Source organism: Mesoplodon bidens, assembly GCF_964165515.1.
Source record: "Mesoplodon bidens genome assembly, chromosome: Y".
In the NCBI taxonomy this organism is placed as follows: Eukaryota; Metazoa; Chordata; class Mammalia; order Artiodactyla; family Ziphiidae; genus Mesoplodon; species Mesoplodon bidens.
In genome coordinates this window covers 46,952,000-46,976,748 of record NC_138180.1, presented here as the reverse complement: position 1 = coordinate 46,976,748, position 24,749 = coordinate 46,952,000, and the positions used below count along the sequence as shown (strand labels likewise).

At 39.7% G+C, this 24,749-nt stretch overlaps 1 protein-coding gene across 2 annotated transcripts in view; it reads left to right on the top strand.

The window, feature by feature from the left end:
- Window positions 1–7,672: 7,672 nt before the first annotated feature.
- LOC308609723 (ATP-dependent RNA helicase DDX3Y-like) overlaps window positions 7,673–24,749 on the top strand; it is a 38,029-nt gene continuing 20,952 nt past the window's right edge. Inside the window, exons 1-17 of one of the 2 annotated variants that reach the window (XM_081223433.1) lie at window positions 7,673–7,751; window positions 10,899–10,959; window positions 12,108–12,155; window positions 14,177–14,306; window positions 15,270–15,428; window positions 15,855–15,954; window positions 16,326–16,461; window positions 17,675–17,760; window positions 18,012–18,110; window positions 18,191–18,351; window positions 18,619–18,763; window positions 18,862–19,006; window positions 19,235–19,416; window positions 19,493–19,610; window positions 19,831–19,984; window positions 20,257–20,390; window positions 20,834–23,274. In XM_081223433.1, the coding sequence (XP_081079559.1) occupies window positions 7,710–7,751; window positions 10,899–10,959; window positions 12,108–12,155; window positions 14,177–14,306; window positions 15,270–15,428; window positions 15,855–15,954; window positions 16,326–16,461; window positions 17,675–17,760; window positions 18,012–18,110; window positions 18,191–18,351; window positions 18,619–18,763; window positions 18,862–19,006; window positions 19,235–19,416; window positions 19,493–19,610; window positions 19,831–19,984; window positions 20,257–20,390; window positions 20,834–20,913 (1,980 nt within the window). In that variant the 5' untranslated portion in view covers window positions 7,673–7,709 and the 3' untranslated portion in view covers window positions 20,914–23,274. Of the gene's footprint in view, window positions 7,752–10,898; window positions 10,960–12,107; window positions 12,156–14,176; window positions 14,307–15,269; window positions 15,429–15,854; window positions 15,955–16,325; window positions 16,462–17,674; window positions 17,761–18,011; window positions 18,111–18,190; window positions 18,352–18,618; window positions 18,764–18,861; window positions 19,007–19,234; window positions 19,417–19,492; window positions 19,611–19,830; window positions 19,985–20,256; window positions 20,391–20,833; window positions 23,275–24,749 lie in introns of those variants that run through there. The other variant, XM_081223434.1, reaches the window with a different exon arrangement.

Below are 24,749 nucleotides of genomic sequence, written 5' to 3'. Positions count from 1 at the left end.
ATTCATATGATGATAAGGGAAGAAATTATTTGTGGCTAGTGGATATGAAATAAGAGAAACATAGTTTAAAAAAAAATCAGTACAAGGTTCTGAGCCTGGTGAAGATGAAGCTATCATCTGAGATAAGGACTAAAAGAGGAAGTAGCTTTGGAGAAAATGATAAATTTTGCTGGCACTGTAAACTGAAAGTGTTTGAGCAACACTGGGCACAAGGCTAAATGATAAACTGTAAAAGTCCTGAAATTATTCTGCCCGTGCTTGAATTCCTCTGCTCAACTGAAATCAAGCAGGACTGTATGTAACTCCTCGGTACAAATCCTTCCCATGTGTGTTTCTTGTTTGTAGAAAATAGGCCTCATTCAGCCTCCTAGACCTTTCCTGAGCTCCAGGGGTTAGATTCAAACACTTGCTAATCAGGGAAAGGAGTGAATGCAAAAACAAAGGTAAATGATAGGGCAGCTCCCTGGCTCCTCCTCAAGGGACATAACAATGTCAGAGATAACAATATCTCTGAGTTCTTCTTCACCCAGGTGGAGGATGGTAACTTCACACTGAGCACAATATTCCTGGAACATCACCGTGTTATCTTATACCACCAATCAGAAGAAAGTCACACACCCTGCAGCCCTCACCTCAAATTTTGCCTAAAACTTTTCCTCAGAACCATCAGGGAGTTCGGCATTTTTGAGCACAAGCTGCCTGTTCTCCTTTCTTGGCCCTGCAGGAAGCCTTTCTCTGCTCCAAACTGCAGTGTTCGGTTTATTTGGTCTCACTATGCGTTGGGCACAGGAACTTTCTTCCGTAAGAAATCCACTAATTTGCTCTGTGATGTAGAAAATGTTTTGGTAACTTTTCTGTCCATTTGTTTCCTTACCTGCAAAATGAGGAAAACAGTATCTTCTTTACAGATATATTATGAGAATGAGATGAGCGTATACATGTGAAGCATTTAGAACAGTGCCTGACAACACTTAATGCTGCTGCTATTTTTATATAAAGTTAACTACATTCAGCAAGCAGTTGAAAAATTTACCTTCCCAGAAAAAATAAATATGACTTCCAAACACCTTCCCTTTGGCTTTCCTTCTGGCTTCTGGAGGTGTCATCTATTCTGTGAGTTGTGCTGTTCATGGACAGTCCATAATTGTATTTCCCTGATATATATTTCCTGGTTATTGGTTCAGAACATTAGTATTGTCAGCTATGGGAAGAATTCACAGAAGAAAGATTCAGTCCTGCCTAAGTACACACTTCTCTATTTCTTAATAGAAAATGCTGTGCTGGATAATCTTAACCTGTCTAGAGACATTTTCTAAAACTTGAAAAAAAATTTTTAAACCCTAAAAATTCCTAATTATGAAGTAAAAAGGTGTAAAGGAGTGAATTGTTTTTATAAAGTATAGAGCATCTGATTCTAAAATACAAGTGGGGACTTCCCTGGTGGTCCAGTGTTTAAGAATCTGCCTTCCAGTGCAGGGGATGCGGGTTCAATCCCTGGTCAGGGAACTAAGATCACAAATGCCACAGGGCAACTAAGCCCTTGCGCCACAGCTGCTGAGCCTTCAGGCCACAACTAGAGAGGCCGAGCACCACAACGAAAGATCCCGCTTGCTGCAACTAAGATCTGACACAGCCAAATGAATAAAGTAAAATAAAATAAAATAAAATAAAATAAAATAGGAGTGATACTCAGCCCTCATTTGTGAGGTTATAGCCTGTCTTCAAGTTCTACATCAAATGTCCCTGTTACCTATGATATAGCCTGGAATCCTGGAGGCTAGATGTGTAACCTCCCTTCACCGCACTCTGAAGATTTCCCATCTTCTTTATCAAGTCAAAACAGTTTCCTTGCCCCTTTCCAGTTTAGAGTGTTTCCCTCTTACTCATTTCTCTTAATAACAATTTCTTATTTGCATAAACAAAGTCAAGAATTCACTGGGTCTCATGTTTTAAAATATTTTCAACAATACTAACAGTGGAGAAAATGGCCTGTGATATAATTTCAGTTTTGATTTTTCCACCTTTATGAAAAGTGAATTCCATGCCAGGTCCTACTATTCGAGAGTATAATTAGGTATAATTACTTAAAATACTTCCAGTGTTATGGGTTTCAGATTTCACTCTCTGAGAATAAGGGTTTATAGCAATATTGCAGGTCAAATATCTATAATCACTGCCCATTCTTAAATTCTTCTAATTGTCTTACATTATCAGGCATTTGTATGTAATTTGCTTTAATTTGAAGTCACTACACCTTCCCACAAAATATAAGAAGACAGCACCCAAAGGTCAGTTACACTTTAAAATGTAAAATGAGTCCCAACAGGGGTCTGTTTTTTGTTTGCATACCTATTACTATGCTTCTGTTTACTGTGCAGTTCCTTCCGTTTTTGAGTGTAATTAACATACTTAACAGAAGTGTCAAATCTGTGGGGCAATAGTGAATTTCATTAAAGACATTTCTCCTTGGGATACCTTTTACTATGCCTTATAGCTAATATTCTGCATGGTTTTTGGTTGCTTGAGTCATTTGTGTACATTATTTGCATCATTATCAATCCTTATAACCTTTATAATGTTATCTCTATCTCTTACATGTCCCAATATCACATGTATCTTAAGAGATTGGAATCACAGCGTAGTTAAAAAAAAAAAATTGCAGAATTTTGAGTATAGACGTTTTATCAGACTCCTTATCGTGACTGCATAAGGCATGGTATACTTTTGTAATCAAAAATTCACTGGCTGCCACATCTGGGGAGTGCTAGGATTGTGATATGAAAAAAAAGAGAAAGAAAGAGTAAATGTGAGAGTTGTGAATTAAATTTTTTGGGGGGCAAAATGAGGACTATAGCCCAGGAGACAGCATCTCAGATAGCTCTGAGAAACTGCTCCAAGGAGGTAGGGGGGAAGCTCAGTATACATGTGATTTTGGTGAAGGGAGAGTACATGCAATCAAGCACATATTTCTGCAGAAGGTTGCTGCTAGTCTCATGAAGGTTACTGCTAGTCACGAGGAGCAGAGGTCACCAGGAAGGATTCAGTTCTTTTCTAGATATGAGGAGATGCAAGCATTGGGCTCATAAAATCATCTTCTGAAAATATCTAACTATCTGAAGGTCTGCTATCCTAGTTATTTTCTAGAGCACAGAGAGCCTCATTCCTGATCTCCACCCTGAACTCCTTTGAGGGGGTGTGGAAGGTCAGCAGCTACAGTGGCTTGTGATTTAATCCTTATATAGGCAGATGGCAAGGGCCAATTTTTATCTGACAGTGACAGGTTTCTTCCTTTGGTAGACTCTTGCAGGAGAAAAGACAGTTACAGTAGAACATGGTAAAATGTTAGAGTGGAAAAGATTGCTTAACGGTAAAGTCACTTGAGAGGCTATGAAAAGGTGGTTCACTTAGCTGTCTCAGATGTATTCTCTTTTGCAAAGTGAATATATTTTAACACAAAGATTTCTCTTTTGCTTCTAATTTTGATACTACTAATACATTGATTAGCAAATCATCCTAATTGTTTGGAACTGAGTATGTCTATGAGTTATAATTAATTGAAAATAGAAAACTGCTATTTTTCTTTTTTTTCTTTTTTTGGCCGCGTTGGGTCTTAGTTGCAGCACTTGGGATCTTCATTGAGGCATGCAAGATCTTTCGTTGTGGGCGTGAGCTCGTCGCGGCGGATCGGGCTTTTCTCTAGTTCTGGAGTGCGTGTTTTCTATCTGTGTTTGCAGCATGCAGGCTCTCTACTTGAGGCACGTGGGCTCAGTAATTGTGGCAAGTGGGCTTAGTTGCCCTGCGGCATGTGGGATCTTTGTTCCTCTGCCAGGGATTGAACCCGCATCCCCTGCATTTGAAGGTGGATTCTTTACCACTGGACCACCAGGGAAGTCCTGAAAACTGCTATTTTTCAAAGCACTTTTAGGTGCATCAGTGACAGTACCTGCACTCCAGCACTACTCAAAAGTAAATCAATCCCAGACCCAGGAGTCATTAAATTCTGTCATCGCTAATTTGAATATACAGATACAAGAGCTGCCAGAACTCATGGCTTCTGACTCTCAGCTTTGTACTTACCCTGGTCTACATGAAACAAGAAACAAAAAGGGCAACTCACTAAGTGCTCCATAATATGAATTCACAAATCTCAGAGTTGGACAAGACCCTAAAGATCATCAAACCTAATGTTTCTCGAGAGGATTGTGCAAATTTGTGTGAGCAGTGACTGGCAAAGGGTACTGGTATTTTAGTAGGCATGGGGGTGAGGCATATTAGCTGTCCTGCGATGCAATGAACAGTTCTTTCACATGGTGAAAATCCTGTTGTCAGAACACTTCCTTACATATACCGTCACACCTTCATATCCTTGGGTTCTGCATCCTCTGATTCAATCACAGAAGAAAAATATTTGGAAAAAAAATTTTTTTTTCCAGAAAGTTCCAAAAAGCAAAAGTTGAATCTGTTGCACACTAGCAACTATTTACATAGTATTTACATTGTATTAGGCATTATAAGTAACCTTTAAGTAATTTAAAATGAGTATGTGGGTAGGTTATAGGATTGTAAAAAAGTATTTTTGACTAGTCTCAACATATTGGGATTTGTTTTCAGGAATACTACTATTATAATTAAAGGGTAAATTTCTATTGTTTTCACCATTTTGGAAAATAATATCACCAGTGGCAACACTGTTTATGTACCTGAGTTCTGAACACATTTTATTTGTTTTCATGGCAGAATTGGAGAAGTGCTTGACTATCCTCATTGTGGTAGTGAAACTGCACAACTCATATGGGACTTGAACCCACATACCAGGACTCAAACCCAGCCTAAACCCAGACTGGGACTTGAACCCACAGCTGACTCAAAACCAGCCAGAACCTATTGTCTTTTATTATTTATTTATTTATTAAATATTTACTTATTTGGTTGCACTGGGCCTTAGTTGCAGCAGGCGGGCTCCTTAGTTGTGGCATGCAAACTCTTAGTTGTGGCATACTTGTGGGATCTAGTTCCCTGACCAGGGATAGAACCCCAGGCCCCCTGCACTGGGAGCTTGGAGTCCTATCCACTGCGCCATCAGGGAAGTCCCTACTGTCTTTTTTTTTGGCTTCGTTGGGCGTTAGTTGCTGCGCGCGGGCTTTCTCTAGTTGTGGCAAGTGGGGGCTACTCTTGGTTGCAGTGCGCGGTCTTCTCATTGTGGTGGCTTCTCTTGTTGCAGAGCACGGGCTCTAGGCATGCGGGCTTCAGTAGTTGTGGCTCGCAGGCTCAGTAGTTGTGGCGCACAGGCTTAGCTGCTCTGCAGCATGTGGGATCTTCCTGGAAGAGGGCTCAAACTCATGTCCCCTGCATTGGCAGGTGGATTCTTAACTACTGTGCCACCAGGGAAGTCCCCTACTGTCTTTTAATTGAGATCACACACCTGGTCTCAGGACTTAATGAAGCTCGGGGTCTTTTTTGTTTGTTTGCTTTTGACTGTGTCTCAAGGCACACAGGATCTTTGTTCCCCAACCAGGGACTGAACCTTCACCCGTTGCAGTGGAAGCATGGAGTCATAACCCCTGGATCACCAGGGAAGTCCCCCTGAAGCTCAGGTTCTTGATATCTCATCACAGAAAGAATTCAGTGAGATAGAGTGATAGGTAAGAAGTGGAATTATTTAGAAACACACTCCACACATAGAGTGTGGGCTGTCTCAGAATGTGAGAGGCACCAAAATACAGGGTGGTTAGTTTTCACAGGCTGGGTAATTTCATAGGTTAATTAGTGGGAGAAGTATTCCAGCTGTTTGGGGGGAAGGGGTGGGGATTTCCAAGAATTGGGCCACTGCCCACTTTTTGGCCTTTTATGGTTAGCCTCTGAACTGTCATGGTGCCAGTAGCTATATCATTTGGATGCTAAGGTATTACAGTGAGCATACAATGAGTCTCTAGGTCCTCTGTAAGTCGAATCTTCTACCATCTTGGGCCTAGTTTGTGTCATATCCACAATGGCTATGTCATTTTTTTAGAAGTTGTGCCCTGCCCCCTTACCTCCTGTTTCAGTACTGCACGATATTTACATACTAAATATTTTATTATGTATTATTTTCCTTACATTTCTCTGTAGTACAGTTAGGTCATTTTGCAGAGAAACTGCATTTGTGGGTTTAATTTATATTATCTATGAATTTAATTTTAGAATGGTAAAAGTGTTGTCACAAAATGTTTGCTATAAAAAGGGCTAACTTAGCTTACACCTACAAGTTTATAAAGCAGTAAAGCAACTTGTTCCAACCACTTTTGAATGTTTACATTTTAAAATTGAAAAAGTAAAAAGCGTTTTCTGTGGCAGTGTTTTTTGACAGTACAGCTTTTTGAACCCTAGAAGGAGGAGACCCTACCATGCAGTTATTCTTTTTTCAGTAAGAAGAATGGAATAGCGTTTTTTTTAAGGAACTAAGTATAAGCTAGCCTGCACTTCAAACCAGTGACCCAGTAGTCAACGTTTTCTTCCATTTAAGGGGACTATGGTGCTGAATCTTCCAACTGGAAGCGATTCCTGCTGTGAAAGTAGCCCATTTCCTGACAAATCACAACCAATGCAGCGGCCTGAGGGTCATAACGAGCCTACGTCCAATCACTTAAAAATTTGTTCAGAAGGCTGATAGCAAGCCTAGCCACAAATAGCCCTAGGCCTGTTGGGTTTCTACAGTGTAGCTCTGAACCCCCCAGGGCCCTGTTGTTTTGGAGAAGTGCACTACTAGTGGCCACCGTACCTAAACCAGTGGGTAAAACCAAATACTTGCTACAAAGTGAGTACCTGCGCGGTGGGGGAGGGGTGAAGAGAGGCCCTCGGGAAAGTCCGTTATCACCGACGTCATTCACCGTACAATTGTTTCATTGTTCCGTCACCCGGAGGACCTACGAGCTTGAAGGGCACAGTCGCTGCCTGCAAAGCGGAGGGGCCTCGGGTTCCTGGCCAAGCCACTGTGGCCGGTTAGCGTCCGCCCGCCCGCGCTACGGATTCCCCCTCCGCTTACCTCCCCCTACCGGCTCTCCTCACCTATCTACCCTCCCCTAGCTCGTGTGCCCTTCTCTGTTTTCGCCCACCCAGCCAGACGATTCTACTCAAGCCATCGTTGACTGCTCTACAACTCGGTCGACACCTGGGATCAAGTGACCCTCAACCTTCTTAGATTCAGGGATATCTGACTAGTTTCGACTTTGGGGAAGCTTCCGAAAGGCGGGAGAGGGCTAGTTGGAACGGAGACGTTTTACCCAAGTTCAGATTCCTCAAACTGTAAGAGAAGGGAAAAGCAGAGCGCTAGAGAAAGGAGCAGGGAAAAAAAGCTAGGAGGAGGGTGAGAAAGATTGGGGTGTAGTGGCGTAATGTTTAAGCCCCGCCCCCCAACTGGCTGAAAGAGGTACTCCGCGAGTTTTCCCTAGTTCCCAAAGCTTCCAAGACTTTGGGCGAGGGCGGGGGAAATAAAGCTCTCGCGAATTTTGAGAGCGTTGGGGGAACGGGACTGATTAGAAGATCTCGCGAGGTTATGAGTAAGCGAACGCAGGCTGCCCGGAGAGAAGTAAATGTAGCGATAAAGAGGTTGGTGGTGGTGGTGGGGACGGAAGAAGACGCACCGGTTACGTACTGACGTAAAGCGGTCGAGTTGGGTCTCTTTCGGCCTAGACCTGCAGTAGGAGACCGGGAGTTCCTGCTTCTCTTCAGGCATGAGTCATGTGCCGGGAAATGAGCTCAGGCTAGACCAGCAGGTGAGCCGAAATGTTTCTATACTTGGAGCTCTTCCCTGGCTTAACGTGGCCTATGGCGCAGTGCTAATTAGCCCCCTTCATCTTACTCCTCCTGGGTTCCTTTGGCCGTGGTTGGACTATGGGCAAACGGGGAAGAACACTGAATTAAAACATGTGGAGGCGGCATGGAGAAAAAAGCGAGTTGGTAGCACTCTGGTTTGGTCTAGCTATTGAACCTCGGCCGCGCATAATGGCGGCTTTTGTACGTGCTTGCGGTTGTAGCAGAGGCGCGCATGTGCTAGTACCGACTGGTTAGTGACAGAGGGAGGTGAGCGAAATTGGACTATTTTTTTTGTGTGCCAAGGGCGTTCGGCTCTCAATGGACGGCACTGATTTCAGGCCCAAAGGTGTCGTTGGTGTATAGGTGACGGGTGGATTGCGGACACTGGGTGGGGGCGGGGGGGGAACATGGCCTACTCTAGGGGTAATGGCGGCGGCCTCCTTTGTTTGGTTCGCACGACTGTGCGGCGCTGGGGTCTCCACTCACAGAAGGCCCAAGCTCCGTAATTTGTGCCTGCGGGACCCTGGCGGACGATTTCACTACACACACAAAAACCAAACACGGCTGTTTTGTTGCTGTTTTCGCCGCGGTTTTTTGCTTGTGTACTGTCGATGTGAGTGCTCTGTATGACGAGGCCGTGTTCCCTGAGTGGAAAGTTTTGTGACACAGAGGAGCTAGCAAGGGGTAGTGGGAAGGAGGTGAAGAATGGCCGCCGCTTGTTTCCGTTGACTGCTGTCTGGATGTAATGGAAACTGGACGCCGACGGGGAGGCTCCTGGGACGTTAGGGATCTGGATTTGCTGTATTCCATTTACTTAATTCAAAAAGAGTCACTGAGTGGCCGTTAACCCGAGGGTGGTACGCTCTTCCGTCGTGAGGCGTACTGTGTGTTGTACGTCTTCTCAGGTTATGCGTTTGACTTTGAAAAAAGGGGGGGAAAACTAGAAAGGGGGATTCGCAGGAAAGATTAACTTTATGTTACTGCTCTCTCTTCCTTACTTTAAAAACATTCAAATATGGCAAGGCCATGGGCCTCTTCTTTAAATACAGTGCTTTCCTTTGAGGTATTGGGAATTTGGAAGAGAATACGGGATCTAAGAAGGGTGAAGCTGTTCTTAGAGGCTTGTTTTCCATTTCCGGGAAATCTCCATTTCTTTCTTTTTTCTTTTTCTTTCTTTCTTTCTTTTTTTTTTTTTTTTTTTTTTTTTTTTTTTTTGCGGTACGCGGGCCTCTCACCGCTGCGGCCTCTCCCGTCGCGGAGCACAGGCTCCGGACGCGCAGGCTCAGCGGCCATGGCTCACGGGCCCAGCCGCTCCGCGGCACGTGGGATCTTCTCAGACCGGGGCACGAACCCGTGTCCCCTGCATCGGCAGGCGGACTCTGAACCACTGCGCCACCAGGGAAGGCCCATTTCATTTTTGCGGTGTTAGGTCCTGGGAAACTCTTGTCAGTCGCTTCGACTCTACGTGAACACCTTATCTCAGCTTCTGTTTTCCACGTTTAATAGTGAGAATTGATTTCGGGCAAAAACCTTTAATATTTTACGAACTCGTAAATTGTCGTTAAAGCCTAATGGCAGTACTTTATCCCAAATTTTATTTTTGTTATAAGTAGTATAATTTGAGGGATTTCACAGCATTCTTCTTTGAGGGTATTTTTCTCCTAAAGATACGGTTATCAACGCCTGCAGTATTCTGAGCTGAAACTTGATAGGTTAAAGAGAGCGTGAAAGTTGAAAATCTGATACCAAGATTACAGGCAGTCACATTTGTAGTATTTTCGACTAGTATTTGTAGTCACATATTGTAGTATTTTCTGTGTAGATGGGGTCCATTTAATTTTTCATAAACTATACCCTTTGGACCGTTAGAATTTAGTAGTAACCAAATTCGACGTGGAAAAGTAAGTAGTAACTTGATTGAAGACGCATGTAAATTTGGTAATACTAATTTTGAACTTTTAACGTAGTATTTATAAACATGGTTGTATAGCAAATTTCCTTTGCAAACAGGTGTCAGTACTGCTCCTTGATCTTTTGTACTTTGTTTAAGATTTATTTTGGCATATATAATTTTTCACTACTTCTAGTTATTTCTTGGTTAGTTGTTATGAAATGCAGTTAACTGAAATGACGTTTTTTCTACAGTATTGAAACCCATCAGTGTAAAGGGACAGGTAGGAATTGAGACTAAAGATACTTATTATCTTGTAAAAACATTGTCATTTGGGCCAACTGACCATCAATCTCTTTGAACTTATCTCTAAAATGGGAGATACAAATATTGTCTTCATGGTGTGGCAAGTATTAAATGATTCAGTGGTAAGTGACGCAGTGCTCACTAAATGATGGGTGGTGCTGTTGCTGCTTAGGAATTTCAGTTAAAGACAGTTACTGGGGCTTCCCTGGTGGCGCAGTGGTTGGGAGTCCGCCTGCCGATGCAGGGGACACGGGTTCGTGCCCCGGTCCGGGAGGAGGATCCCACATGCCGCGGAGCGGCTGGGCCCGTGAGCCATGGCCGCCGAGCCTGTGCGTCCGGAGCCTGTGCTCCGCAGCGGGAGAGGCCACAGCAGTGAGAGGCCCGCGTACCACAAAAAACAAAACAAAACCAAAAAAAAAAAAACAGTTACTGTAGTTCAATATATAAAATAAAAAAAATTGTAACTTACAGTCTTTAGGGAATAAAGAAATCAAAGAATTTTCAGGTTGCCGTACCATTTTTCAGGTATACTTTTCAGGCCTATAGTAATGCCACTGAGAAAACCAGTGGCTCTGAGAAAATGGTAACAAAATTTGTTTTGGTGACTGATGAGATTTTACTATGGAAGACTGTTAGAGGGACAGCTTGTTTTGAGTGAATGTATTTGAAATATCTATACTGGTGTACTACTTGGCACCCAAGTCCTACCTTTAGCATTTGCCATAATTTGTAGACTTGTATAGTGTTCTTAAAAACAAAGCAGACAGAGCAGCTGGCTAGTAAATGCTAGAGGGTGGGACTAGAATTTAGGACTTCTGATTTGTCTTTTGTAATGCTGTGTGTGCTTGATTTTTCCCTTAGTGTAGTTTTTCAGCATGTAAGAGCTATTAATATCTCTGGTTCTCCCTAGTTTTCTGGTCTAGACCTGAACTCCCCTGATAATCAGAGTGGAGGAGGAAGTACAGCAAGCAGTAAGTGAAATATTTGTTTATTTAGAATGTTTATTAGAGCTTAATGTTAATATTTCATTGTACTTACTAGGTTTAAATTTTAAAAATGTTCCATTACCCTATGAATTTATAAAGTATTTTGGCATGTTCGGATAAGATGACACTGGTTGTTTTTCAGTGGAAACATAATCATTCAGAAGAAAGTTAATGAAATAGTCACAGTTTTAGGAAGCCAATTATGCCCAGTATGAATCCTGGCCAAATATGGAGGTGGGGATATGTCAGTACCTCTTGGGAATTGGCCTGAACAGTGTTAAACCTAATAAAGGGAACCTGTACACTTGTGTGCTATAGGTATTGTTCATTCCCCCTGGAGAACCTGAGCCTGGTTCTGGAGAATAGATGGAACCTGGCTCTACTGATTTTTGGGTAGTAATTAGAATTTAAAATGTTAGCCATGTCATTAAATTTTTTTGAAAAGTTAAATCTTTGGAGGAGAGTGGGGTTTCTGGATTGTTTTTATTTACTTGTGACTTGTTGGAGGTTAATGTCACAGGTGGATAGGGACAGGAAGTTGGTGTTCTGTTATGTGGCAGCAGATTTCACCTTGGACCCAGATTTCCAAGTAGTTGGTGCACGCTGAAAAGCCTCTTCAAGTCTGGTTAATTTATATCAAATCTTATTTGCCGTTGTATGAATATCAAAAGGACTTAATTCCACCAGTAAACAGTTTCGAATAGTTAATCTTAGTTAAGTTAGCAATTTGGATTTTCTATCAGTTCGTTTTCAGAATCATTTTCCCTTTACAGCTGTCAAGTGTTTATTGTTTAGTCTTCATATTAGTGAAATGGAAACAGAGCCTCTTGTTGGTTAGTTGAAATTGGTCAGTCGATTTGGTACATATCCTTTTCCTCTTAGTATCCTGTTTTATTATATATAGTAATGGTTATATTTGTTAGTTAAAGGTTATAATTCATGTAATAATTTCCTGAAAGAGCAGACCTTTTTAAAAATTTTGAGTAACCACTAGTAGCTACTGAAACGTATTTGGTTTTAGGATTAGGTTTTTGAAGTTTGTTTTCTAGGACTAGTTTTTTAATAGACATTTTTGCAAAAAGCTGTGTCTTAAAGAATATGATAAGCTTTTAATTTTATATTTTCTCTTACAGAAGGGCGCTATATACCTCCTCACTTAAGGAACAGGGAAGCATCTAAAGGTAAATGCTTATGGCAACTTAGTATTCAACTTTTTCTTGTTTTGAAAGTTAGTCAAAGAAGGAGAAATGAGATAACTTTGGGAAGTGTATACACATGCCCCCCGCCGACCCAGCGCTGCTTTCTGTTTTTAAGAACTAGCGCTTCCTAACTTTGAAAGAGTTCATCTAGTATTGCATAATGTTTCATTTTTATTTCTTTTAACTAGCTTTGAGCCCAAACTGTTAGTTTTACAAGTGCTTTTCATCTCTTTGTAAACGTTGATAGCCTGATTTCAGTCTGAAACAGGTGTGTTTGTATATCTGGGGATGCCTTATTATGTAAAACAGACCACAAAACAAGTCCTACTTTCTGCTCTTAAAACGTTGCCTCAGTGAAAATGGGGTTATTGCAGAATAGTTGGGAATTGCGGTGTTGCATCTTTGTGCACACTCAGTAGGTTGGAGAAGTCTGGTCTCACCTTTTTGCTGAACTTCTTCATTTGAAAGGTTTTGTCTGAAATGTTATTAAAACACCTGGTGTCTTTCAGTATTAAGTTTTTAGTGTAGAGTGATTAAGTTATTAGGAACATACTGTTGTGATGATGATTTGAGTGCTGTATATTAACCAACACGGGTCTCCTGAAATTTTCAAGAGAAGGAAAGGTCAGGAAAACTATTTGAAGCCAAAAGGTGGTGGATAAAGAAGGGTTGGGGTGCAGTGGTGGGAATGGTGGAAATAAACTAGCTTGTGGTTGGATATGGTGCCTCCATATGTAGTCTGTTGTTTCTAGCTGCAGACTTTTAAGTCTGTATATGTCTACCGGAACATCGGTTGGGTAATAAGAGGATTCCTTTTTCAGTGTAACTGCAGTTTCTTTCATCATGGGAATTCCTCAGAATATTTGGCTGGAATTGCATCTAAGTTGTAATTGCTTCAAAGGGGGAGTACTACCAGCATCTTAGGAAGTTAAATGGAAGATCCTTAAAAATCTTAACAGTCTTTTTTCCGCTTAGCAAAGACCATTCGTCAATTGGCTGGCTCATGATGGAGCTATAAAGCAGAGGGAAAGTAACTTCATTAACTTGTAAACTTCAGCATATTTAATGAAACGTATGAATCTAGTTAAATTCTCAACTTAATCATTTGTTGAGTGAGTTAACTTTTTGTCACCTTCACCTTCCTTTTATTTATCTGTGATGTGCCTGGAGACATGTCCAGAAAGAAAACAGGCAAGAATGGGAGTTTTATTTTTTCCTTGGTGTACTTGGTTCTCACTAAACTTATACTTGGGAAAATATTGTTGGACTCTTACGATTTGATAATAGTATACATAAATGCAGAGCACAGTGAAAGTTACATGAACTGTTACTTTGGTGGTTAACGCTGAAACAGAATAACGTTTTATTTAGTTGGGAATTCTGAAATTTATATATGCCATATAGTATATATTTTAAATTGACCTACTTTTGTATTCAGGGTTTGAGATTAATATTTAGGGATGGGACATAACTAAAAAGCTAACTTAGAGCTGATCTAACTACTGCCATTGAGGTTAAAAATTGGGGGAGGGGTGGATTTGGCATTCCTTTGAGAGCAGTCATATCTTTAAAAATGAGGGCTTGTCACACCGTCTTGTTAAAATAATCACTTTAGAGTAAGCTTCTATTTTATTGGTTTTGGTAGATATCAAACATTGACACTTAAAAAGAAAATCTTAAATTTTTAGTATGATAATGGTATGTAATGTATCAGTAGTACACTTGTGTTTCATGTAAACTATTACCCTCTTAGGGGTGGTATTCAGTACATTGTTCTTATTCCGTGAGGTTACTTTGCTTAATATAATAATTTCTAATGGAAAAGAGAATTAAAGATAGGAAAACTCTGTTTGTTAATCAAAATAATTATCTCAATCTTGGTTCTCTTTTCCAGTGTTTTGATAATAATTCCAATTAGCCTTGGCCCCACAAGGATAAGATAAAGGAAGGCTTTGTCTTTGAAAAGACTGGAATCTTGTACTAATTTTTACTTTTTTTGGAAGGATTTTATGATAAGGACAGTTCAGGGTGGAGTCGTAGTAGAGACAAGGATGCCTACAGCAGTTTCGGGTCTAGAGATTCTAGAGGAAAGTCCAGTTACTTCAGTGATCGAGGAAGTGGATCAAGGGGAAGGTAAGTTATTCTCAGCTTGTGAGTGTGTATACAGTAGCATTTGAGGAATCAGTTCTTAGTTTGATGTGTTCTCATTCTTTGTACTTTCCTTGACATTTAATCACTTTTTTTCATTTAACAGACCATCCTATTATAGATAAGATTTTCTTAGTTCCCTGACTAGGGATCGAACCCACGCCCCCTGCAGTGGAAGTGCAGTCTTAACCACTGCTGGACTGCAAGGGAAGTCCCGCTATAGATTAGATTTTAAACAAAAGTTTACTACATTTAATCTGTTAAACAGGAATTACAGGCATTAAGAGTATGCTTACTTGGTGTAGTGAATGTTAATTTTATTTTTTTAATGGCTTCTCTATAGTAGTTTAATCATAGTCATTGCACAAGTGTGATATATTGATCTTAAGAACTTAATATCCAGTTAGTCCTATACTGTTTTATATAAATAGGACTAAAACTCTTAAAAACCTTAGTCTTGGGCTTCCCTGGTGACGCACTGGTTGAGAGTCCGCCTGCTGATGCAGGAGACGCGGGTTCGTGCCCTGGTCTGGGAAGATCCCACATGCCGCGGAGCGGCTGGGCCCGTGAGCCATGGCCACTGAGCCTGCGCGTCCGGAGCCTGTGCTCCGCAACAGGAGAGGCCACAACAGTGAGAGGCCCGCATACCACCAAAAAAAACACCAAAAAACCTTAGTCTTGTCACGTGTATATAGCCAGATATAACTTAGTTGACATTAATATGTTATTCCGTTGCTTTTTAATTAAAGATGTATAAATTATACATAACCGCAGGTTAATTAGAGAGTGTTATTTCACAAATGAGTTACCCAATATTGAATTGTTGACATCTTTGAAAGTTACTTGTGACCAATAGTTCAATTACTAATGTACAAGTATGTTTCTGGAGAGATGATAATATGATATTGGCCAAATGACATATTCTGATCAGTTGCTTGTGCTGTTTAGGTTTGATGATCGTGGACGGAATGACTATGATGGTACTGGCAGTCGTGGTGACAGAACAGGGTTTGGCAAATTTGAACGTAGTGGACACAGTCGTTGGTGTCAGAAGTCAGATGAAGACGATTGGTCAAAACCACTTCCACCAAGTGAACGCTTGGAGCAGTAAGTTTTTTTGTTTTGTTTTGTTTTTTTATTTTATTTTATTAATTTATTTTTGGCTGCATTGGGTCTCCGTTGCTGCGTGCGGGCTTTCTCTAGTTGTGGCGAGCGGGGGCTGCTCTTTGTTGCGCTGCCTGGGCTTCTTATTGCGGTGGCTTGTCGCAGAGCACGGGCTCTAGGTGTGCGGGCTTTAGTAGTTGCAGCTCACGGGTCCTAGAGTGCAGGCTCAGTAGTTGTGGTGCATGGGCTTAGTTGCTCTGCGGCATGTGGGATCTTCCCAGACCAGGGCTCGAACCTGAGTCCTCTGCATTGTCAGGCAGATTCTTAACCACTGCGCCACCAGGGAAGTCCCTGGAGCAGTAAGTTTTTGATATGTTGATATGAAAATTACCACATAGTATGATACATGTAGTAATGATTTGGTTTCAGGGAACTCTTTTCTGGAGGAAACACTGGGATTAACTTTGAGAAATATGATGATATACCAGTAGAGGCTACTGGCAATAACTGTCCTCCACATATTGAAAGTGTAAGTTGTTTTGTTTCACTTTTTAACTGTTCTTTAAAACTACTGCTAAAAATTTCATTGGGTTATGAAAAAGGACAGACTGAGATTAATGTCACCATTTTGAGTAATCCTAAAACAGAAAATGTGTCAAATATAAAAAAGAAAAATCAGAACTACTTTGTCGTAGATTAGATCCCTCAGGAGTCCACTTTATTAAAAATACTTTGATACTTTAACGTAAAATCCAAAGCAACTATACATTTAACCACAAATAGACATTTGGCTGGTTACTTACGTTCTCATGTTAACATAAAACACATAAACTGCAGCAGAACATAAGGCATTTCTAGTTTTATATGTATTTGATTAACCTGGTTAAATTTCATTGACAGTTCAGTGATGTTGAGATGGGAGAAATTATCATGGGTAACATCGAGCTTACTCGTTACACTCGTCCTACTCCAGTGCAAAAACATGCCATTCCTATTATTAAAGGAAAAAGAGACTTGATGGCTTGTGCCCAAACAGGTAAGCTCATTAATGAAGAATAACTTGACTCGCTCTAAAAACAGTACATTATGTAGGGAGGCCTGAGTTCCATATTTAGCCTGATTTAGAGTCAGGTAAAGATTAGCTGGGGATGTCTCTTAATTCTTTGGATTCTTTGGGTGAAACTTGTATTTTCATCAGGGCATCTTGGGGAATTCTACAGCAGATTATCAGCCAGTTAATATTGCTAGCATTCTCTCCACTGAGTTCATAATTTTCCCCTCCTGTGAACGCACTGCAGGGAAAGTTAGCAGTAATAGGAAATCCACAATCAGCGAAGAGCCAAGAGTCTATGATTCATAAAAATGTGGACAGAGAAAGGAAGAGGTGCCTCCTGTCCCCTAGTACTTCATGAATTAGGAAATAAGAGGGCTGAGATAGTGTTTACTCCTCTATCAGAATTTGGCATAGGTAAAAGATGGCAAATCTTAAACTTACGTATTGAATTTCTTTTTATATAGTGGTATGTATATATAAATATATAAACTGCAATCTTTTTTTTTTTTTTTTTTTTTGTGGTACGCTGGCCTCTCACTGCTGGGGCCTCTCCCGTTGCGGAGTACAGGCTCTGGACGCGCAGGCTCAGCGGCCATGGCTCATGGGCCCAGCCGCTCTGCGGCATGTGGGATCTTCCCGGACCGGGGCACGAACCCATGTCCCCTGCATCGGCAGGCGGACTCTCAACCACTGTGCCACCAGGGAAGCCCCATTTGTTATTTTTAATATTTTCTTTTTTAAGAAATAAACTATGTCTTTTATATCTGTGACCTTTGGGCCAACGCTATTACCTGTTTTTTAAAATAAAGTTCTAGTACAGTAATTAGTACCCATGGCTTTTATTTTGCAAAGTAACAGAATGACCTGCAAAGTCCTCTGTTATTAGACTCTTCAGAAAGTTTGCTGACATTCTGACAGTTACAGAATAACACAAGGAGGTATTGAAATGGAAGTTGATGCCATTTTAGAAGAAAAATTCTTGTGTTGTACAGATTAAATTGCAGAAGAGTGTATGTTGATTGCATTGTTATAGATGGAGAACAGAAATCATTTGGCATTCTTTGCTTAGCTGTATAAATATGCTATATATTTCAGAAAATTAGGCGTAAAATAATTCTTTTTTTTTATTCACTAAAAGGGTATTTAGAATACTTTAATTACTATTCAAACGTAATAAGGCAGTATTTTCTAACAGGGTCTGGAAAAACTGCAGCATTTCTTTTGCCCATCTTGAGTCAAATTTATACAGATGGTCCAGGTGAAGCTTTGAAGGCTGTGAAGGTAAAGATTCCGTTCCTTTATAAAATAAGTAGTTTTTGCTTAGAAAAATTTTTGTAGATATCTGTTGGCACCATTCTTTTAAATGAAGCCAAATGTACTTTATTTCCTTTTCAGTCTATTTACTCAAGGGAAACACCTATTTGGATGTAATCCTTAAATTACAGAGGGGATTTTGCTGTCATGAACTTCAGAAATGAATAAAAAAGTTTTGAGTCTTTGAGCTTAACGTATAAATTGTCCTTACTCCTTAGGAAAATGGAAGGTATGGACGCCGTAAACAATATCCAGTCTCCTTGGTTTTAGCCCCAACAAGAGAATTGGCTGTACAGATCTATGAGGAAGCCAGAAAAGTAAATATGCATTTTTACTGATTATTGTCTTTTTCATTGATTCTAGTGATGTTTTTATAACAATAAATTATTGCTTGTAGTTTTCATACCGGTCTCGAGTTCGTCCTTGTGTGGTATATGGTGGTGCTGATATTGGTCAGCAGATTCGAGACTTAGAACGTGGATGTCACTTGTTAGTTGCCACTCCAGGACGCCTGGTGGATATGATGGAAAGAGGAAAGATTGGGTTAGATTTCTGCAAGTAAGTGAATTTTTATGTACGGTTTGTAACTAATGTTTATACTAGTGAACATCAGTTTTGTAGTGTTTTATTAGCATTAGAGTTAACCTGTATGATTCATTGGAACAGAATCAACAGCTAATTTGGTTATGTGTTCTGTCTGTGTTTCACATGTATTAAATTATGAAGCTAGAATATTAAAATGAATATACTAGCATAATTAATTATATACACAACTGTAGTCAACAGTTTCTCATCAAATTCTTAACTGAGTCTTTTTCATAACAGATACTTAGTGTTGGACGAAGCTGATAGGATGCTGGATATGGGGTTCGAACCTCAAATACGTCGTATAGTTGAAGAAGATACTATGCCACCAAAGGGTGTCCGCCACACCATGATGTTTAGTGCTACTTTTCCTAAGGAAATTCAGGTAGTTCTTTTTTTAGAACATTTGTGTTTGTAAGTGATAAATTAACAGACAATGTTCAACAATTAAAGTAGAAAATAACACCTTCTTCCCTCTTCCAGATGCTTGCTCGTGATTTCTTGGATGAATATATATTTCTGGCCGTAGGTAGAGTTGGCTCTACCTCTGAGAACATCACACAAAAAGTAGTTTGGGTAGAAGAGTCAGAAAAACGGTCATTTCTACTTGACCTCTTAAATGCAACAGGTAAAATTATGAATAATAATATTGTTAGGTATAAAGAGACTCTGTTTGTATTTCTTGAGCCTGTACCCCACCCTTCCTTTGCCCACTTTTCTAACCATTAAAAACCAAGCTTATTTTTAATTATCTCCAAGTGCATCCTTACTGAGTGCAGAGAGAACTAACAAACCAGTTAATATTTGTGATGCAAAGTTGCTATTAGTAAAGAAAACCTTTTATATAATTTTTCAGGGGAGAATTCACTGACTTTAGTTTTTGTGGAGACCAAAAAGGGTGCTGATTCTCTGGAGGATTTCTTATACCGTGAAGGGTATGCTTGTACCAGTATCCATGGAGACCGATCACAGAGAGATAGAGAGGAAGCCCTTCACCAGTTCCGCTCAGGAAAAAGCCCGATTCTAGTGGCTACTGCTGTGTGTATACTTTAATTTTTTTTTCAGTTAAACATGTTTGAGTATTGCTGTGTTTTAACAAAAATTATTTTTTTAGGTGGCAGCAAGAGGACTAGACATTTCAAATGTGAAACATGTTATCAATTTTGATTTGCCAAGTGATATTGAGGAGTATGTACATCGGATTGGCCGTACAGGACGTGTAGGAAACCTTGGTAAAGTCTTCAGTTGCTTCATGGTTTAACACAAATTTAAATATTAGAACATTACTTTCAAGGGGAAGCTGACATCAGATGTTAGACATTTAGAAGTTTTTGATTTAGTTTCTAATTTGATTATATTGCAAATTACAATGTTATATTTTTGTGTTGTAATTAATGTTTGATATGACTATGGAAACCTAGACTTATTGTACTTTTTTTTGGACTCTTGTAGGTCTGGCCACCTCATTCTTCAATGAAAGAAATATAAATATCACAAAGGATTTGTTGGATCTTCTTGCTGAAGCTAAACAAGAAGTGCCATCTTGGTTAGAAAATATGGCTTATGAACACCACTATAAGGGTAGCAGTCGTGGGCGTTCTAAGAGGTACACATTGTTTTGAACTTTCATTATTAATATTATTTGTTTGGGGTAGGAAGTTATGTCCAAGGTTAAATAACTAAAACACTACCACTACTTACATACTTTGGGCAAGGGATATTTTTAGAGAGGGTGACATGGAGTAGTTAGATGTCAGAACGCTATCAAGGAAATTGAGTTCAAACTGAGGATTGGGAAGTTGAGGCATGGAAATTGTCATTTTAATTCAATTTTGTATTTATAAAACCACCATCTTATCTTTTTCCTTATAATAACAGATTCAGTGGAGGATTTGGTGCCCGAGACTATCGACAAAGTAGCGGTTCTGGCAGTTCTAGCTTTAGTAGTAGTCACGCAAGCAGCAGCTGCAGTGGTGGACGTGGTCGTGGCAGCAGCAGAGGATTTGGTGGAGGTAATGTTAATTTTTTTCCCCTTTTATTTTTTGGCAAGGGCTTTCTTCCCCCGCCTTGTTTTTCTAAGTGTAATTTATTGGAGAAATTTTATTTCAGAGAATACAAAAACCAGGGCTTCCCTGGTGGCACAGTGGTTGAGAGTCCGCCTGCCAATGCAGGGGACACGGGTTCGTGCCCCGGTCCGGGAGGATCCCACATGCCGCGGAGGGGCTGGGCCCGTGAGCCATGGCCGCTGAGCCTGCGCGTCTGGAGCCTGTGCTCTGCAACAGAAGAGGCCCCAGCAGTGAGAGGCCTGTGTGTCGCAAAAAAAAAAAAGGAATACAAACACCAACACTAAGAGTTAATCCTTTTTTATTAGGCTTATATTAAAGTAGTTGAGAAGCAAGAGAAAAGATACTTTAAAAGGCTGACCTAATTTGTCTGTTTTAACATTTCTTGATAGGTGGCTATGGAGGCTTCTACAGTAATGATGGATATGGAGGAAATTGCAGTTCTCAGGGTGTTGACTGGTGGGGCCACTGAGTCTGCTTCACAGCAAAGTCACCCTTTTGAAAAAGCTGATATGGAAACCACATGTAACTTAGCCAGACTATACCGTGTACCTTCAAGAACTAGCAGTACTTTACCAACTGTGATTCTCCTGAAAATTCAAGGGAGCTCAAAGCCAAAGGAAGAAAGGAAAGGAACAGTCAACAATCCTATTAAGTTGGTTTGAAAACTTAATTGCTGTAGTTTGAATTAACTCCCCTCCTGCTTATTTCCATCCCAAACTGCATTTATAATTTTGTGACTGAGGATCATTTATTTGTTAATGTACTGTGACTTTAACTTTAGGCAACTTATTATTTTGATGTCCTGTTGCCTCAGTAATGCTCGAGTTTTCAATTGTTTTGACAAAGTAGATCAACTGAACTTGGGCTAAAATCAAACCTTGGCGCACAGATGTGATACAACTTAACAGGAATCATCAATTCATCTGTAGATATTATAGAGAAAAAATTTTGGATGGTATCCTGCATTAGGACTTTTTGATAACTTGCAGAGTGGAGAGGGAAACATCTTACAGCAGAATTAGTTTCTAATGTGGCAGACTGTACTAAGTTGAAGTTCTGACTTGCTCACTCTGTCCTGGATAGGCACTTCTAATCTTTAAATAAGCCGTTCCAGTCATGAGGTGGCATCTATGAATACATCCATATGTTTTTCAAAGCACTCTTCGAAGTTAATGCAAGTAAATACAGCAGTTCCTCTATTAATGTTTAGGTTATTCTAAGCTAGGCATATGTGGGCATATTATAGGGAAAGTTTAAAAGTTCGGATAACAAAAGTGTTTAGGGGAAGTTTTATCTAATTAGATGTTTTTAATGCCTGCCATAAATAAAACTGAGATGGTAAAATGGCTGACCATGCCAGTGACCAGTCCTTTTAAGGACCTGCTTGGATTTTGGTCTTTAATGCATGCTAGTGTTGATGTTTTTTGGTCAAGAGAATATGAGCAGGAGGGATTGTGCAGCAGGCTTTTATTTTAATGCAGATTCTCTTTATTCTGTGTAAGCTGTGTTGAAATGTTAAAATGACTTACACTTGTAGAGTTTGTAAATCAGAATAACAACAAATGCTGAACTCCTTGAGATCACACAGGTTGGAAATAATGTACTTAACTGCACAAGGTGTTATTTTTATATAGTGCAGTTTTAATGTATTTTAGTTGCATAGGTTTCCATTGTATTTTTAGTCACTTTCTGCTAAATTTGGCCAAAGATGATTGTTCACCAACTAAAAATGCCTCTGCCACTTGGAATTCTATGCTGATTTTGTGGTTGGAATATAGTGATCTTTATAAGCTAATCTTTACAATGGCTTCAGAAGGCAAAAATTTCTTAAAGTGCAATAGATTCTCAAGCGTATTGTGCCTTGTTCTAAAACTTTATTGTAGGTGCACTTGACAGTATTGAGGTCATTTGTTAACGGTGCTATTTCAACTAGTATAGATTTAGACTCTTGTACATTTTGCCCATACATTTTTACAAAATACTTATTTTATTGCACGTTCAGAGAATTTTATATATATGTCTGTGTGCGTGTCCTTAAATTTCCAATCTTATTTTGTCTCTTGGAAATTGTTGAACGCAGCGTGGTAAGAACTAGATTCTAAAATTTTATTTGGGACCATGGAATGATAGTTGAGAAGAAAACTATTTGCGCACAACAGGTTTTAGATACTTTTTGCTGCTAGTTTGTGTAATATTTATTGAACATTTTGACAAATGTTTATTTTTGTAAGCCTAAAAGTGATTCTTTGGAAGTTTAAAGAAACTTGACCAAAAGTACAAAAACACTGGCACTTGAATGTTGAATGTCACCAAATGTGAAATAAAACATTTCAGGGTAGTGTGAGCTTTTAATGTTAAGTCCTATTAAACTTGAGTCATATTAAGCAGACCCAGCATTGGCAATGTAGGTAGCTGTAACTTTCTGACAAAATTTAAGGCAAAACTGGCAACTTGAAATTACAGCATGGCAAGGTTTTGATACCTTTGTCTTAAAATATTAACGAAACACTTCTAAACACTGATAAGAAATGTCCATGTTTTCAAAGGTTCTCAGAGTTTTATTTAGTACATACCTTGTTTGGTTTGGTTTTCAGTGTCTGGCAAAGTGCAGTTCTCAAACATGTGGTTATCTTTGTGTATTGCCATAATCAGTGACTTTTACATTCAGTTTTGTCAGCCAGCAATATTTTCAGTAAATAAGAACGGAATTAAATTTGCTATATGTAAACATCGAAGCTCAAGTCACTGTAAGTTTAGTAATTGCTTAAAGTATTAGTTTTAGATGCTAGCACTGCATGTTCTGTGTTTTTTCTGGTTTTGCTAAAATAAAGAGTTGAATACAATCTTTGTTGTCAGTTGTGGCTTAATGAGAGGTAGAGATGAATCTGTGCTCTCAACCTAAAGAGTTTGAAAGTGATATTTCTTGGTTATCTGCCAAACCCATTTGTGAAATACTTCTTCATGAAGCAAGTAGTATTCCTGTTTTAAGTATTTGAATAAATGAAGGTGGTGTAAGGTGAGGATATAGAGAAACAGGATTTTTATTATAAATCGCAGAAATTTAAAAGACCTATATAGCATGTATTGCACTGATCTATTTAAGAATCAAGAATTAATTGGAACAGGTAACAGACAAGGCAGAGGTTCCCAGTCTCCAACTTTGGTTCCTTTAGTTGGCTGGTAAATCATTATTACCACACACTGATGCTTGCAGCCACTACCAAGTAAGACATACTGTTAAAGAACCAAACCAGTTTAATATCTTAACATTACAATAGCTTTATGTAATAGGTGTGTGTGTGTGTGTGTGTGTGTGTGTGTGTGTGTTTAAGCTTTAGATCTAACTTCCCATGTATCCTTAATTCTAACACTGTAGACTGGCTTTTGTCTGTTACTAAACATCCTGTAAATGAGATCAGTTTAGGTTCTTGTACAGTTTTTTCCACTCAGCATTACATGTTTGAGATAAAATATTGTCTGAGCTGTCTTGGTCTAACTGCTATATTGAATTCTGTTGTGTGCTGAACACATGGGTTGTTTCCAGGTTGTGGTTATGTTAAATTATTCAAATTATTCATGATGTTTGTTAAAGAGACTAAAGAAGACTATTCAGGAGGGTCTATGTGGGGTCTTGCAGTGTGGAAGAAAGACTGGATTCAATTACTTTGAACGCATGGGCAAATGGGAATGTATATACCCAAGGAGCAAGGCGGGTGGGGTGGGGGGAATGTCAGTGGATAGAGGAAAGAAACAAGGGGAGGGGGGGTGTATTTTTCTTAACTGACTTAACAGGACTTGCTGAAGGTGGATTTAGGGTAATAATTAGATAACACCTGCCGGGTGTTGGGGAAATAAGAACGCTGTTGTCATCGAGAGTGACCAGATACTGAGGACTGGATTCAGCTAAACTGACTTAGGATTCTTGTTAAAATTGGACAATACAGAGGAACAATGGATGTCCAAAAGTTGAGGCCTAGTTGGAAAATGCTCAGAGGAGCACAAGTAGAGTTTGGTCCAGGATAGCATGTGTCAACTTTTATGAAAGACATGTTCATATCTCGTGGATACATTATAAACTAGAATTGGATTGCATGACCTCTATCTTTCCACAGTTTTCTAAAGCATTTATTCTTGTTTTACACTTCTTCCACAGTTGTATGAGGGATCTGGTTGCTCCATGCCCTCACCATATTTGGCTTAATGTTTAAATTTTAGATATGCAGGTGGGTGTGTATTGATAACTTCATTGTTTTTTGTTTTTTGTTTTTTTTTTTGCAGGAAACACTTTTAATCGGCCAAGGAATA